Source organism: Rana temporaria, chromosome 6 (genome assembly GCF_905171775.1).
Source record: "Rana temporaria chromosome 6, aRanTem1.1, whole genome shotgun sequence".
Taxonomy (NCBI): Eukaryota; Metazoa; Chordata; class Amphibia; order Anura; family Ranidae; genus Rana; species Rana temporaria.
The window spans coordinates 108025774-108041606 of record NC_053494.1 but is presented as its reverse complement, the minus strand read 5'-3'; the positions used below and the strand labels follow the sequence as shown (position 1 = coordinate 108041606).

Below are 15833 nucleotides of genomic sequence, written 5' to 3'. Positions count from 1 at the left end.
ATGCTCCGGTAATAGTAAAAATTAGATTCAAAGAGATAGAGCAAAGAAAAGGATCATGGAACTTAAATGAAGAACTGGTAAAGGACAGCGAGGTAAATAACATAGTGAGAACTGATTTGGAGCAATATTTCACTCTTAATAATACACCTGAAGTAAGGGTAGCCACTGTATGGGAGGCCCATAAGGCATACATTAGAGGGAAATTAATTTCGATAGGAGCAGGGAAAAAAAAAATAAGAAAACTAAACATGGAAAAACTAACAACTGAGCTATTTGAATTGGAGCAAACGCATAAAGAGCGAGGAGAAAGTGAAATATATCAAGAAATTGTTGCAAAGAGGGCTCAGCTCAGAGACTTGATGAAGGTTGAAACAAGGGACATATTCAAAAACGTTAGAAAGGAGAGGTATAAATGGGGGAATAAACCAGGGAAATATTTAGCGAGAATATCCAGGGAAAAAAAAAAGAAAAACTACATAGAAAAAATAAAAAATCAAGACGGCCAGATGAAATATAAGACGTCTGAAATAGCGGAATCCTTTCGGACTTTTTATAGTTCATTATACGCAATAAGAATAAATGAAACTCAAGAGCAGGAAAATATTAGAAAAAAGAAAATGAGGGAATACTTAGAAGAAGTGAAATTACCTAAAATCTCTCAAAACGACATTGAATCCCTGGAGGCTCCAATAACTCAAGATGAGATATACAGAGCTTTCCAGGAAACACCGTGTGGTAAGAGCCCAGGTCCTGATGGCTTGCCGATTATATATTACAAAAAATTTAAAGAACTCTTGGTCCCAGAGATGTGTAATTATTTTAATAAAATAGGAGAGGAAGAGGAAATAAGAAAAGAATCCCTATTGGCAAACATTACTATTATCCCTAAAACAGGAAAAGATGGAACTCTGTGCTCCAACTACCGATCAATCGCACTGCTAAATGCAGACTTGAAGGTATATGCGAAAATATTAGCAACTAGGATAAAAAGTTTAATGCCGCAATTAATAAACACAGATCAGGCAGGTTTCGTAACAGGCAGAGAGGGGAGAGATAATAGCATAAGGACCCTGCTGTTATTGCAACATGATCCAAAAAAGAAACCCCCAGTCGTACTCATGTCTCTAGATGCCGAAAAAGCATTTGACAGAGTCGACTGGGGGTTTATGATGGAAACCCTACAAAATATAGGCCTGGGACCAAGGTTCATGAAATGGGTAAAGAATCTATATAGTCACCCGACGGCAAGGGTGAAGGTCAATGGGGGTATGTCGTCTGTGTTCGAAATGAAAAACGGAACCAGACAGGGGTGCCCGCTCTCACCTCTCCTATATGTAATAGCTCTGGAACCATTGTTAGCAAAAATTCGGGAAAACCCGGATATAGGGGGGGTGAGAGTGGGAGACGAAGAACACAAGGTGGCGGCATACGCAGACGACATACTCCTATATTTGACCAAACCTAGGGTGTCCCTCCCTAATATCATAAAGGAAATAAAAAGATACGGTGAACTTTCAAATTTTAAAATAAACCCGATAAAAACAGTTATTTTGAATTTGGGGATGGATAAAAAAGAAGCTGAAGAACTACAGAAAGAGTTCCCATTTACATGGGAAAAAGAAGCTATAACGTATTTAGGAATAAAAATTACATCAAGATTTGAAAAACTTTACTCGGTTAATTTTGTCCCCCTAATTAACGAAATCAACCAAGACCTGAAAAATCTTGCAAAAAAACATATTTCTTGGATAGGTAAGATCAATGCGTTTAAAATGATATTACGGAAGATTATATATAAACTTCAAATGCTCCCAATAAAAATACCGCAAAGTTTTTTTAAAGTAATCAAAACAGTAATCTTGAAATACATATGGACAGGTAAAAAGGCTAGACTAAGTTACTCATTGTTGAGCATGAAAAAAAAAGGAGGGGGGTTGGGGCTCCCTGATATAAAAAGATATTACTTCGCGGTTAATTTAGCTAGGTTGGTAGAATGGTCAAATACATACACAAAAAAAAAATGGGTACGAATGGAAGAAATATTAAGTAGCACACAATTAAATAAAAATGTATGGATACCACCCAAAATGAGGGAATTGGGCACAAATACACATAGTATAACAAGGAACGTACTTAGAATATGGGACACAATATTTAGACGGGAAAAATGGGAGTATAACTCTCCATTGATCCCTTTAGTAGGCACAAATTTTTTTCCACCAGGTAATGGAACACGTTTTGGAAAGCTACTGGGGGAGAAAAAATTAAAAGATATTGTCACACGGGGGAAAATTAAACCAAGACAAGATATAAAGATAGGAGAAGGGGAACACATGATGAGTGAATGGGAGTACATGCAGTTAAAACACTTTGTGAGCACATTACCACAACCAATTAGGGAAGACAAGACACTACACCCAATAGAAAAAATTTGCAATATGGATAAGCCCCTGATACACGGTATATCAAAGACATACGGGATACTAACGGAGCTGGAGTCCCAGGAAACTCTCCCCTTTTTAGAAAAATGGGAAAACGATTTGGGTAAAAGGATTGATAAACAACAAATGATAGGTGCAGTATACAATCATGCTTCGGACAACACCACCATAGAAGCAAATTACAAATGTATGGTCCGATGGCACTTGACCCCGTTGAGAATGAGTAAGATCCACCCAAATAACTCAGAGCTATGTTGGAGAAATTGTAAGCAAAAAGGAACAACTATGCATATATGGTGGGACTGCCCGAGAGCGCAGGAATACTGGAAAGAAATTTTGGAATATATTGTAGAAATAACGGGGGAGAGGATTCTCTGCAGCCCGCTTACCTGTTTGTTTCACGGAACTGAAAAAACAAAAAAACAGTATGGAACAACGTTGGTCCCAGTGCTGCTAAATGCAGCAAAGGCTCTGATCCCAAAGAACTGGCTACACCCAAAGAGGCCATCAATTAAAGAGTGGATAGAAAGGGTGGAATATATAGAAGAGATGGAGTATCTTGCTTGTAGAGAGACAGGCGGCGAAGACAAATACAGGGTGGTCTGGGAAAAATGGAAAGTGTTTAAATCTACAGAAAAGTTTGTCCAGGGAATGGCAGAAGCAGATAGGTGAGAAACCTAAGAGAAGACAGCATGGCACACAGATCTAGGGAGAGGGGGGAAAGGGGGGAGGATAAGGGGGGGGGGAGGGGAAAAAAAAAAAAAAAAAAGGGGCTAGTCATGTTATAATAGTAAGCAATACAGCCAGACTGGTTAATCGGTAAAAGGATAATTAATGGTTTAAAAATGCCAAATTTATAATTGTATAGAAGAAAAGGAACTCAAACAAATAAATAAATCCCACGAATGATGCGAAGCCACAAGAGAGACGTTACGGGCAGTCGAACCGTGAGCTAGTCTCGCTGCTAAATGTGAGCAGAGTCTGACGTGAAAAAAGAAAAAAAAAAGAAAAAGAACGACTTGAAGTCGTACTAATTTGAATGGTTGTCATTGGAAATCATGGGGAACGATTTGTCATGTGACTTTGCAGTCGCAAGTCGTAGGACAAGCCGTTCAAATGTGAAAGGGGCCTAAATGTTTTGACTTTTGCACTGTGACGCTGATTCTTCTAAATAAAGAATAAAGAAAAAAAAAAAGTAGTACAAATATTACAAAGTTTTCAAATCCAACCCATTTGGCATAACAAATATCATAAAAAAAGGCGTCTACACAGCAAGAGAAGTCTTTGTTTTAAGCCAGAGTCAGATGAAAGAAACAAACTAGATAATCCCATGGATGGAAATTTACTATCTGATCTCTGCAGTCCACATTCCACTAGCCTTGGATGCCTGGACAGTTTTCTGGTCCCATTTCAGGTTGATCTATTTCTTCCCTCCAGTGAGAGTGTTTTAGAGCTGTAAAGGAGATGGCACTTGTGTTACGGTACCATAACTGTAAAGCCGCGTAAACACGACCATTTTTCATGTCATGGGAAAAACGTTTTTCTCGCCGTGATTCTTGTCAAGCCTGCCTTGCATACACACAATTGTGAAAAAAAAAATGCTCGAGCAAAGCGCGCTTACGTACAACGGCACTATAAAGGGGAAGTTCCATTCGGATGGCGCCACCCTTTGGACTGCTTTTGCTGATTTTGTGTTAGTAAAAGTTTGGTGAGAGACGATTCGCGCTTTTCAGTCTTCGTGCTTTTCAGTCTGTTACAGCGTGACAAATGTGCTATCTCCATTACAAACGCTAGTTTTACCAGAACGAGTGCTCCCGTCTCATAACTTGCTTCTGAGCATGCACGTTTTTTCCTGCCGTTAAAGCCCTCACGACGTGAAAAACTAAGAGAAAAATTAGAGCATATTCTAAATTTTTACTCAAGAAAAATGCTCTGGGACCTACACACGATCGTTTTTAATGACCTATTTAAAAAATTGCATTTTTCACGTCATGAAAAACGGTCGTGTGTGCGCGGCATAAGTTCTTTTTATCCTTATCTAAAGAAGTGCCTCATAGTATTAACATTTTTTATTAAAGAGTGTCATGATATTGGATGTTGTTCTTCATACGTATATTGCTATTTTTAAGCTACCCGGGGGGGGGGGGGGGGGGGGATACATGTGTTTATTAGAAGCAAATGTGTTTGATCTTCTTCTAGGTTGTATCTGGTGGTGTTGCCAGCAATGGATATATTCGGAAAATGCTGCAAAATTTAACAGATGGAATGGGAATGTCATTGTTCTGTCCTCCTCCACACCTCTGCACAGACAATGGTGTCATGATTGCTTGGTGAGAAAAATAAATTATTATCATTTATACAATTAGAGGCATAGCAAAAACACAGAGGACCCTGGACATGAAACTTTAAATTCTGTTCTTTTCATATCTCTTACCAAAAGAAATGTCTGGCACATTTTTACTCTTGTGGTACGTTTTTAACCTTTTCAATGGCAAACATTTAGTGCAGTTACACTCTAATGCCGCGCACACACAATCTGAATTTCCGATGGAAAATGTCAGACGGACTTTTTCCATCGGATATTCCGATCGTGTGTAGCCCCATCTGAGTTTTTTCATCAAATATTTCAATGAATTTCATCAGAGTTCTATTTCTTTCTCGTACATCACGGGACACAGAGTGGCATATTCATTACTATACGGGTTATATGGAGTACCTTCAGGTGATGGACACTGGCAATCTCAAACAGGAAGTCCCCTCCCTATATAACAACCTCCCATAGAGGAAGTACCTCAGTTTTTTCGCCAGTGTCTTAGGTGTTGGTCACGAATTAGCTTTGCTCCACGTCCTTGGGACCAGGGCAGGCTAAACGGATCTGTCCAAAGTGCCTCAGAGCTAAAGTGGACAATACCCAGGCCCCAAGTCGTGGGGTGTTGCCCATAATGCTTCTCCTTGGAGGGCTGGACCCTGTGCCCAGGGCTTTGGTTGTTTTAAATCAAAAGTCTTCCTGTTGCCAGGGTGCTGTACAGGTCCAGGGCAGTAGGTGTTCCTTGGGACCCAAGTACCTGAAGGTCTAGTACACTACCCACGGAGAAGGGGGAAGATTGGACCGCTTGCTATGCAACTGTCCTGCAGCTTGGAGCAGGTAAGGGGGGGTTTGCGGGACTTGGTCCGTCGGCTGGCCCCCCGGGGGAGATTCTGGTGGTTCAGCCTGGGTATGCTCTGCATTGGCTAAATTGCTCCACTATGTCTGTTTATAGACAGGATGGTCTTATTTACCCCAGTACCTAGCCCCCCTTATTGTGTGCTTTCTCTGCTGCAAACCCTGCATCTATCCATGACAATAGGCCTATGGTCTGAGTTGTCTTACCTGCCAGGGTTTTTTCTTTCACCGCAGATTGTGCTGTTCACTATCAGTGGATCCTCCAGCGTTGACATGCTCCCTCCATGCTGCGGCGTGCGCGCGCACATGCGTGTGCGCGTGTATGCGCGCGCGAATATGCTCATATTTATGCGCATCATGGAGCGCACCGTTGTGCGCATGCGCGGTGGGGGGAGGCAGTCAATTTTGTCAGGAGGAAGGGGGCATTCCCTCCTCACTGTTATCTTCGGCTCAGTTGGAAGCTGAAGGGCTGAGAGAAGGACACAGAGCGGTGGTGCTCCTAGGGGCACCCAGTGAAGAAGGGTATTGCAGGTCCGGAGCTTGCTCCCCAAGGACTATTGGTTCTTTAAGCCTAAACCCTTGCAGCAGCTGGCAAGCAGCACAATAGTGGGAAATCAGTTTTTTGAAAAAAAAAAAAAGCTGTTTTTTCTCCCAGTAGTTTAGGGACATTAGGAAGGCCTATTTACCCTAGCTATATTATTTGTTACTCCTTGCTACAACAGTTGGTTGTTGTTTTGCGGAGTACCTCGGTATTGTATCATGGCTCCCAAGGGAGGAACCAGGGCTACAAAAAGCGCTAAAAAACCAAAGGGTTCCCCTCTGATTCTGAGGATCTTAATCAGGCTATGCCAGATCTATCCTTGTCTAATAATCCAGGGGAGGTTACCTCGGATGAGCCATCGGGTGCGTCTGGTGCTTCGGCTGGCCCTAACCTACCCAACCCTGTGTTCGTCACAGAGGATATGCTAGCCACCTCCAGGGCAGGACTTAGGGTGGTGGGGGCCCCTGGGCTTAATAATCGAAGGGGCCCCCTGGAGCAGAGAAGGGGGGGCAGTGCGCCGACCGATCATACTTGTTGAGCGGGGGGGGGGGGACAGCCGCTGGACGGACTTCTTACCTCTTCCCAGGGCCACCTTCAGTAATTTTGGGGCCCCTTACACAGCTGCAGTGAAGGGGCCCCCTGTTCAGTGGGGGGGGGGGGCTGGGGGCTGCCGAGAATTACGTCCATCCGCCGAAGTTGTTGAGCGGGGGGTGCCGAAATTTTAGCGATTGGGGCGAAATTGAGGAATTGCCACGAATAGGGGATTACCGCGAAATTGTAATTGTGGGAGAGGATTGCCGCGAAATTGCGGGGGAGGGGGTTGCCGCAATTGCCGCGATAGGGGGTTGCCGCGATTAAGCCCGGGGCCCCCTATTTGGCGGGGCCCATGGGCTTGAGCCCAGTCAAGCCCAATGGTAAGTCCTGCCCTGGCCACCTCCTTGGGGGGGCTAGAACAAAGATTGACAGCTATGTTTGCAAGTTCTTTTCCAGGCAAAAAACAGGCTAGATCCCTATCGCCTAAACTCGCATCCTCGGATGCTGAGGTTCTTTCTCCTGAGGAATATGAATCTCAGGAGGATCAAGTGGAGCAGAACCTGGAGGGTTCAGAGGTTGAGGAGTCCACCATAGAGGAACAATTTTCAGCCTCCCAAGCGGAGAGTCTGTGGATCCAGTCTTTAACAGACATGGTCCGTTCGGCATTTAAATTGCCTCAAGTCCCTACGGTATCTTCTTTGGGCTCCTTTAAAAGCGCCACTAAGTAATGCTCTATTTCCGGTCCATCCTCTCTTGGAGTATCTGATATTTAAGGATTGGGTACGACCGGACAGAATATTCATACCTCCTAAGAGGTTTTCTGTTCTCTACCCTATGGAAGAAAAATTTTCCAAGAGATGGGCGCTCCCAGCTGTGGACGCAGCCATTTCCTGCGTAAATAAATCCTTGACTTGTCCAGTGGAGAACATACAGATGTTCAAAGACCCAGTCGATAAACGACTAGAAACTCTCTTGAAGGCTTCCTTTGCTACAGCAGGAGCAGTGGTGCAGCCGGCAGTAGCTGCTATTGGCATTTGTCAAGCGTTAAAGGACCAGACAAAACAGATGTTAAGGGATATTCCGGCCGAGCAGGCACGAGAATTAACCGACCTCCCCAGAGCCCTGTGTTTTGCGGTGGATGCTATAAAGGACTCCATCCAGCAGGCTTCCCGTTTGTCACTATTCTTGGTACACATGCGAAGGCTCTTGTGGCTAAAGAATTGGTCGGCCGAGACTCCATGTAAAAAACTCTTAGCGGGCTTCCCCTTTCATGGAGGAAGACTTTTTGGAGAAGATCTGGATAAATACATTCAGACGATCTCTAGTGGCAAGAGCACTCTTTTGCCGGTCAAGAAGAGATCTCGAGGCCCCACGTTTAAGCGGCAGTTGTCGCCAACTCCGGGGCCTTCGACCTCCAGGCAGTATCGACGGCCTCCTGCATGATCAAACTTTGGTAATAAGTCGCAGGGACAGGCCTCAGGTGGCATGGTCTCGTAAGCCAGCAAAAGCAGCCCCCAAGACAGCTTTTCGAAGGAGCGCCCCCACTCAATCGGGTGGGGGGAAGGCTTCGGTTGTTCTCAGAAATTTGGGAAGCCAATATCCCCGACAAGTGGGTTCTTTCCTTGGTAGCCACAGGCTACAAGATAGAATTTCTGGAGTTTCCTCCTCTTCATTTTCAGGAATCAAGAGTTCCAAAAGATCCGGTAAAGAAAGCATGTCTGCTGGCAGCTTTGGATCGTCTTCTATTCCAGGGAGTAATTATAGAGGTGCCAGCCCAGGAGTATGGGCTAGGCTTTTACTCCAACCTGTTTATCATACCAAAGCCAAACGGCGACGTCAGGCCAATCCTGGATCTAAAGGGTCTAAACACCTACCTAAGGGTTCACTCCTTCCGGATGGAATCCGTACAGTCGGCAGCAGCTGCCTTGCAGCAAGACAATTATCTAGCCTCAATAGACATAAAGGATACATACCTACATGTACCAATCTTTCAGGGGCATCAAAAGTTCCTACGCTTTGCAGTCGCAGGACACCACTACCAATTTGTGGCTCTCCCCTTCAGGCTAACAACAGCCCCCCGGGTGTTCACGAAGGTCCTGGCTCCCATCTTAGCCAATCTAAGGACCCAGGGCGTGTCGATCCTAGCTTACCTGGACGACCTCCTAATCATAGATCACTCCGTTTCCACCCTAAATCGAGCAGTAGCCCTTACGGTTCAGTTCCTCGAGGTTTTCGGCGGGGTTCTAAACCGAGAGAAATCGGCCTTGCAACCCACAAAACGGTTGGAATACCTCGGCATGCTACTAGACACGGATCATCAGAGGGTGTTCCTACCTTTGGCAAAGGCCAAAGGTATCAGAGAGTTAATTCGGTTGGTTCAGAGCAAAAGAGAACCAACCATTTGCTTATGTATGCGATTGCTGGGCAAGCTAGTGGCCACCTTCGAGGCGGTACCTTATGCTCAGGCTCACACTCGAGTCCTACAGGCGGCCATTCTGTCTGCTTGGAACAAAGATCCAACAGCCCTGGATCTTCCCTTGGCCCTCTCGTCAAAGGTCCGTCAAAGTCTCTGCTGGTGGCTAATCCCTCAGAATCTAATGAAGGGAAAATCTTTCAGGCCCATCATCTGGAAGATAGTGACCACAGATGCCAGCCTAAAGGGCTGGGGAGCAGTCTTGGACGGACAGACTCAGCAGGGGACGTGGGCAGGGTCAGAGAGACTTCTGCCCATCAACGTTCTGGAGATCAGAGCTGCACGGTTAGCCTTAAAGGCATGGACACCCAAGCTACAAGGGTCTCCAGTGAGGGTGCAGTCCGACAATGCCACGGCCGTGGCATATATATAAACCACCAAGGGGGCACGAGGAATCTAGTTTTCCTGTGGACAGAGGCACATGTGCCATGCATCTCGGCAATTTTTATTCCCGGAGTGGACAACTTACAGGCGGACTTCTTAAGTCGCCAGCAGCTGGTTCCAGGGGAATGGTCGCTCCATCCCCAGGTCTTTCAAGAGATCTGCCAGAAATGGGGACGTAGACATCATGGCATCGAGGTTCAACAAGAAGCTGAATAAGTTAATGTCCAGGACGAGGGATCCTCTGGCCTGTGGAACCGATGCGTTGGTTTACCCTTGGCATCAGTTCAATCTACTGTATGCCTTCCCCCCGTTGCAGATGCTGCCCCGCCTGCTGTGCAGGATCAGGGTAGAGAACAAGCCAGTTATTCTGATAGCCCCAGCATGGCCCCGGAGGTCATGGTTCTCACCAATCGTGAGAATGTCAGTAGGGGAGCCCTGGACCCTTCCACTTCGTCCAGACCTACTCTCGCAAGGCCCGATCCTCCACCCTGCCTTACGGCATCTAAATTTGACGGCTTGGCGGCTGAATCCCTGATTCTCAGGGGTAGGGGCCTATCCAGCCAGGTGATTTCTACGCTGATTAAGGCTAGAAAGCCAGTCTCCAGAGTAATTTATTACAGGATTTGGAGGGCCTACATGGTCTGGTGCGAGTCCCAAAGATGGCATCCTCGCAAGTACACCATTGACAGAGTGTTAAGTTTTCTCCAGCTAGGAGTGGACAAGAACTTGGCCTTAAGCACTATCAAGGGACAGATTTCAGCCTTGTCAGTGTGGTTTCAGAGGCCTTTGGCCACTCACTCTCTAGTTAAGACTTTTTTGCAGGGGGTCTTACGCATTAACCCCCTATCAAATCTCCGCTTTGTCCGTGGGATTTGAATCTTGTTTTGTCGGCTCTACAAAAGCAGCCCTTTGAACTTCTGGCAGAGGTTCCGTTGGTTTTACTGACTAGGAAGTTAGCATTTTTGGTTGCTATGGCTTCTGCTAGAAGAGTATCGGAGCTGGCAGCCTTGTCTTGTAAAGAACCATACCTCATTCTGCATAAAGACAGGGTGGTTCTCCGTCCGCATCCGTCTTTTCTGCCTAAGGTGGTGTCCAGTTTTCACTTAAACCAGGATTTGATTCTTCCATCCTTTTTTCCAAAGCCCACTTCTAGAAAGGAAGGCTTGCTGCACACCTTGGATATTGTCAGGGCCATGAAGGCCTACCTCAAGGCTACAGAAAAGATTCGAAAGACGGATACATTGTTCATCCTGACAGAAGGACCCAAGATGGGTCAGGCGGCAGCTAAAGCTACCATCGCTAGATGGATTAAGCAGTTAATCAGTCAGGCCTACGGCTTGAAGAGGTTGCCCCCTCCTCTGTCTATTAAGGCCCATTCTACTAGGGCCATGAGCGCCTCCTGGGCAGCACACCACCAGATCTCTATGGCTCAGGTTTGCAAGGCGGCAACCTGGTCATCGGTCCACACGTTCACAAAATGTTACCAATTGGACGTTAGAAGGAGGGCCGATGCAGCCTTTGGACAGGAAGTGCTGCAGGCTGCGATTTGAGATCCTCGGGATCCGGGGCACCCTTGGTTAATTAATGATTTAATTAAATTAATCAGATTAATTATTTTTTGTTGGATTTAATTTGGATTTATTATGATTTAAAGGATACTTTCTGAATTAAATCTTCTGGTTGAGATGTCTCCCTCCCCTCAATAAAGCATTGCTTTCGGACATCCCGTATAGTAATGAATATGCCGCTCTGTGTCCCGTGATGTACGAGAAAGAAAAAGGGATTTTTAATACAGCTTACCTGTAAAATCCTTTTCTTGGAGTACATCACGGGACACAGAGCTCCCACCCCTCTTATGGGGAAGATTTTGGGATGCATACTGCTTCACAAAACTGAGGTACTTCCTCTATGGGAAGGGGTTATATAGGGAGGGGACTTCCTGTTTGAGATTGCCAGTGTCCATCACCTGAAGGTACTCCATATAACCCGTGTAGTAATGAATATGCCGCTCTGTGTCCCGTGATGTACGAGAAAGAAAAGGATTTTACAGGTAAGCTGTATTAAAAATCCCTTTTTTTCTCCGATGGAATTCCAATGTCATTTGGCCGGGCATAAGCCCCATCGTGTGTACGTGGCATTAGGATGGCTTTTCCTAGCCCCTCATCAACTCTATGTTTTCCTGTTGCTGCTCTACCAAGAACTTTGCTGTGTGCCTCCTTGGCACCACACACAGCCTCCTCTTTACACTTTACCTCTTTTACTTTTGGATCCAACTTCTTCCATACGTGTGTGGCAATTTTCTATTTTCAGTGCATCCTGAAAGTATTCACAGTGCTTCACTTTTTCCAAATTTTGTTGCGTTACAGCCCTATTCCAAAATGGATTAAATTCCTAATTTTCCTTAATTCTACAAACAATACCCCATAATGACAACGTAAAAAAGGTTTGTTTGAAATCTTTGCAAATTTATTAACCACTTCCGGGCCGCCCGCCGCTGTTATATGTAGCTACTTTGAAGAGGAATACCAGGGTTATGGTAGCAGCTGCCATAACCCCGGTATCCTCTTCAAGAGCGGGTGGTCTGGTTTCAGATAACTTTCATCAGCGACAGGAGAGGGGTCCCCCCTCCCGCCACTATCCAGTGCCCTCCGCCGCTTACCGGAGCCTTTGGCAGTGGCGGAGGCGATCGGATCCTCTCACATCTGTGGCATGGAGACGAGTGAGGGGAAGATGGCCCCCACCCGTCTCCATAACACCGCAGGGAGGAAGCAACGTCAAAACGTCACTTCCGCCCAATGCACTTAACCACTTAAGACCCGGACCAAAATGCAGCTAAAGGACCCGGACAGTTTTTGCGACAATTGCGCAGTCGTGCGACGTGGCTCCCAAACAAAATTGGCGTCCTTTTTTCCCCACAAATAGAGCTTTCTTTTGGTGGTATTAGGTCACCTCTGCGGTTTTTATTTTGTTGCACTATAAACAAAAATAGAGCGCCAATTTTGAAAAATATGCAATATTTTTTACTTTTTTCTATAATAAATATCCCCCAAAAATATATAAAACAATATTTTTTTTCCTCAGTTTAGGCCAATACGTATTCTTCTACCTATTTTTGGTAAAAAAAATCTCAATAAGCGTTTATCGGTTGGTTTGCGCAAAATTTATAGCGTTTACAAAATAGGGGATAGTTTTATTGCATTTTTATAATTTTTTTTTTTTTTACTACTAATGGCGGCGATCAGCGATTTTTTTCGTGACTGCGACATTATGGCACTTCGGACTATTTTGACACATTTTTGGGACCATTGTCATTTTCACAGCAAAAAATGCCTTTAAAATGCATTGTTTACTGTGAAAATGGCAATTGCAGTTTGGGAGTTAACCACAGGGGGCGCTGATGGGGTTATGTGTGACCTCAAGTGTGTTTACAACTGTAGGGGGGTGTGGCTGTAGGTGTGACGTCATCTATTGTGTATCCCTATAAAAGGGATCACACGATCGATGAAGCCGCCACAGTGAAGAACGGGCAAGCTGTGTTTACATACAGCTCTCCCCGTTCTTCAGCTCCGGGGACCAATCGCGTTCGGGTCCATTTTGAATCCATTTTGGAATAAGGCTGTAACATAAAATGTGGAAAAAGTGAAGTGCTGTGACTACTTTCCATATGCACGGTAATCCTAGTGAGAATTTTTACTTTGTTTGTTTCAATGGAGTACCAACTCTTCATAGGGTTAAATAGAGATTGCAGTATATATATATATATATATATATATATATATATATATATATATATATATATATATATATATATATATATATATAGACACGACCAGTATAGATTGTGTATGGGTTCAATTAAACTTTTTTATTATTATAAAAAGACTCACATAACTTACAGTGGGCAGAGGGTTTTTTTCTTATTTTTTTCTCTGTAAATGTACCTTTTGAAATTGCAGCCAGACTTTTTTTGCAGACCACAGTACTTGGTTTCATAATGATTGGGGTTTAAGTAGTGCATTGCATACTGATGGATGCAGATCATATTGACATTTTGTAACTATAGCTAGATACCCAAAATGATCATAACCTTAGAAATGTTTTACCTTATTTCTCATACTGTCCACTGATTCTTTTCTTTGTTAGGAATGGTATTGAAAGGTTGCGTGTAGGTGCTGGGATTCTAAATGATGTGTTTGACATTCGTTATGAGCCTAGGTAAGACGCACAAACCACAGACTATAAGTAAAAAATTGCATACACTTAGAATTACTACAGGTATCCTTACACCCCCCCCCCCCCCTTTCAATTTATTTCCCCTATGCATGTATAGTGAAAGGATTGTTTCCACTATGTAGTCATTAAGATTTTGACATTTCTGCCACAAATGGTGAAGAATCATACAAATACCTGTGGCATATTTAGGACAATACCTAATTACTGTTAGTAGCTGAATTTCAAGCGGAAATCACATATTATATAGTAAGACTAATTTAACATGAAAAAAAGTAAAAAATTATTTTTATATAGCAATAACATTATAAATGCAGGTTGTTGTGGAAGTTTTGGTTTGGTTGTTTTTTTGTTTTGTTTTTTATTATAAAACACTATAACACTATGGCGCAGTTCTGTAAATCTCCCTGCTCTGGAAGCTTATATGAAATTTTAGTATTTGGTTTACATATACTTTATTCACATTTTATTTAGAGGCTAATCATTGTAGATTTTGGCTGTAAGGACGGGAAGGGTATTTGAACAAAGAAATGGTGGGGGGTTCTGAGTTTTTTTTTTTTTTTTTTTAGCTTTTAGAACTCCTGCCCGATACTTTGAGCTACAGTGTGGATAGGTTTTAATAGGTCTCCCGCCTCATCTCCTGTGTAAGTCCCCTGTCAATGAACACAGAACACAGAAACACTTTGGCTAATATGTTGGTTGGTGGGGTTCACATAAAAAGGTGGTTGCTCTGTATGCCATTCGAGGGATGCCTCTATAGGGGCTTGATGCCACCAGTGGCAAGAGTACATGTCTGGGAAGACCCACTCCTCAAAGGAGGCCAAAATGAGTGCTTTTTGGTACTCCCAAATCTCAACTTACAAAGCCAAATCCAAGTCTGCCATCCAGCCCACTCACACATTCTGGGCTTCCAAGTTCCACAAACCCTTAGATCATCTTCATGATGGGGGGTAGCGGCGCCCCCCCCCCCCCCACTGTTGAATGTGGGGTCTTTTGTTAGCCTTTACAGACACTTGGACAGACCACCTCAAATGCTTTGGTGCTGGAGAAGTTTTTACTCCAAGGCCTCTCCTTGGTTCATTACTTCCAACCTGCCAGTGTTACCACACAGATTAGAAAATCCTCCTGGTGGGTTTTATGGAGAAGGGTGTCATTGCCCCAGTCCCTGTTCCAGGGATTCTACTCCAAACTGTTCCCCAAACCAAAATGGGCCATGCGCCCCATCTTGTATCTCGTGACCCTAAAGATGTTCATTCAGGACCAGAAATTTCATGTGTAATCCACCAGGTCTGTTCTCTGTGGACATCAAGTGTGCAGATCTGCATGCTTTCATATATAAATTGCTTCAGTCTGCTGTGTGCCCTCTGCACTTTCAATTTATGGTTATGCCACTCGGCATGTCCTCTGCACTGCAGTTTTTTACTGTGCTGGCCCCTTGTTGGCCTAACTGTGCTCTCAGGACATCCACATTGTAAGATATCTAAATGACTTCCTGCTGAGGGAATAGCGAGCACTAGTTCTGGTGGACAACATAGCCCCAATGGCCCAGACTGTACAGAGGTTTGGCAGGATCCTGATTCTTCAGAAGTCTGTGTTGGAATTGGAATAACTGTGTCCAATTCTGGACACTGCTAATGCCAGAATTTTTCTTTTTCGGGAGAAATTTCAAACTCTCTGCTCTCAGGCTCAGACTTTTCAAACATCCAATTCTTCACTTCTGCTTGAGAGTCCTGGGGCTGATGGTAAAAAGCAAGGAACAAAAACATACAGCGCACATGGGTTAAGTGAATGTCACTTTATAGTCTGTAATGGGTGGAAAAACATATATGCATGAAAAAATGAATTTTTTTTTTAAATAGCCACTAATAGCACGCAGGAAAAAAGAACATTAAAATTTTTAAATTACTAATAAAAATAGTCCGCATAACACAGGCAGCAGTTCACGTGGAGATGGTAGAGTGAAGACACATACACTTCGGGGGAGATGTTAAGAGTGAATCCAAATAGTGTGCATACACTTGTAGACAGAGGTAATACAATACCTCGACAAAAGCAGCCGCTTCAACG

At 44.1% G+C, this 15833-nt stretch overlaps 1 protein-coding gene across 3 annotated transcripts in view; it reads left to right on the top strand.

Moving 5' to 3' along the window:
• OSGEPL1 (O-sialoglycoprotein endopeptidase like 1) overlaps positions 1 to 15833 on the top strand; it is a 50782-nt gene that overhangs the window by 31286 nt on the left and 3663 nt on the right. For all 3 annotated transcript variants that reach the window (XM_040357149.1, XM_040357150.1, XM_040357151.1), the window contains exons 6-7: positions 4641 to 4771; positions 13680 to 13751. In XM_040357149.1, coding sequence (XP_040213083.1) covers positions 4641 to 4771; positions 13680 to 13751 — 203 coding nt within the window. The remainder of the gene's footprint in view (positions 1 to 4640; positions 4772 to 13679; positions 13752 to 15833) is intronic.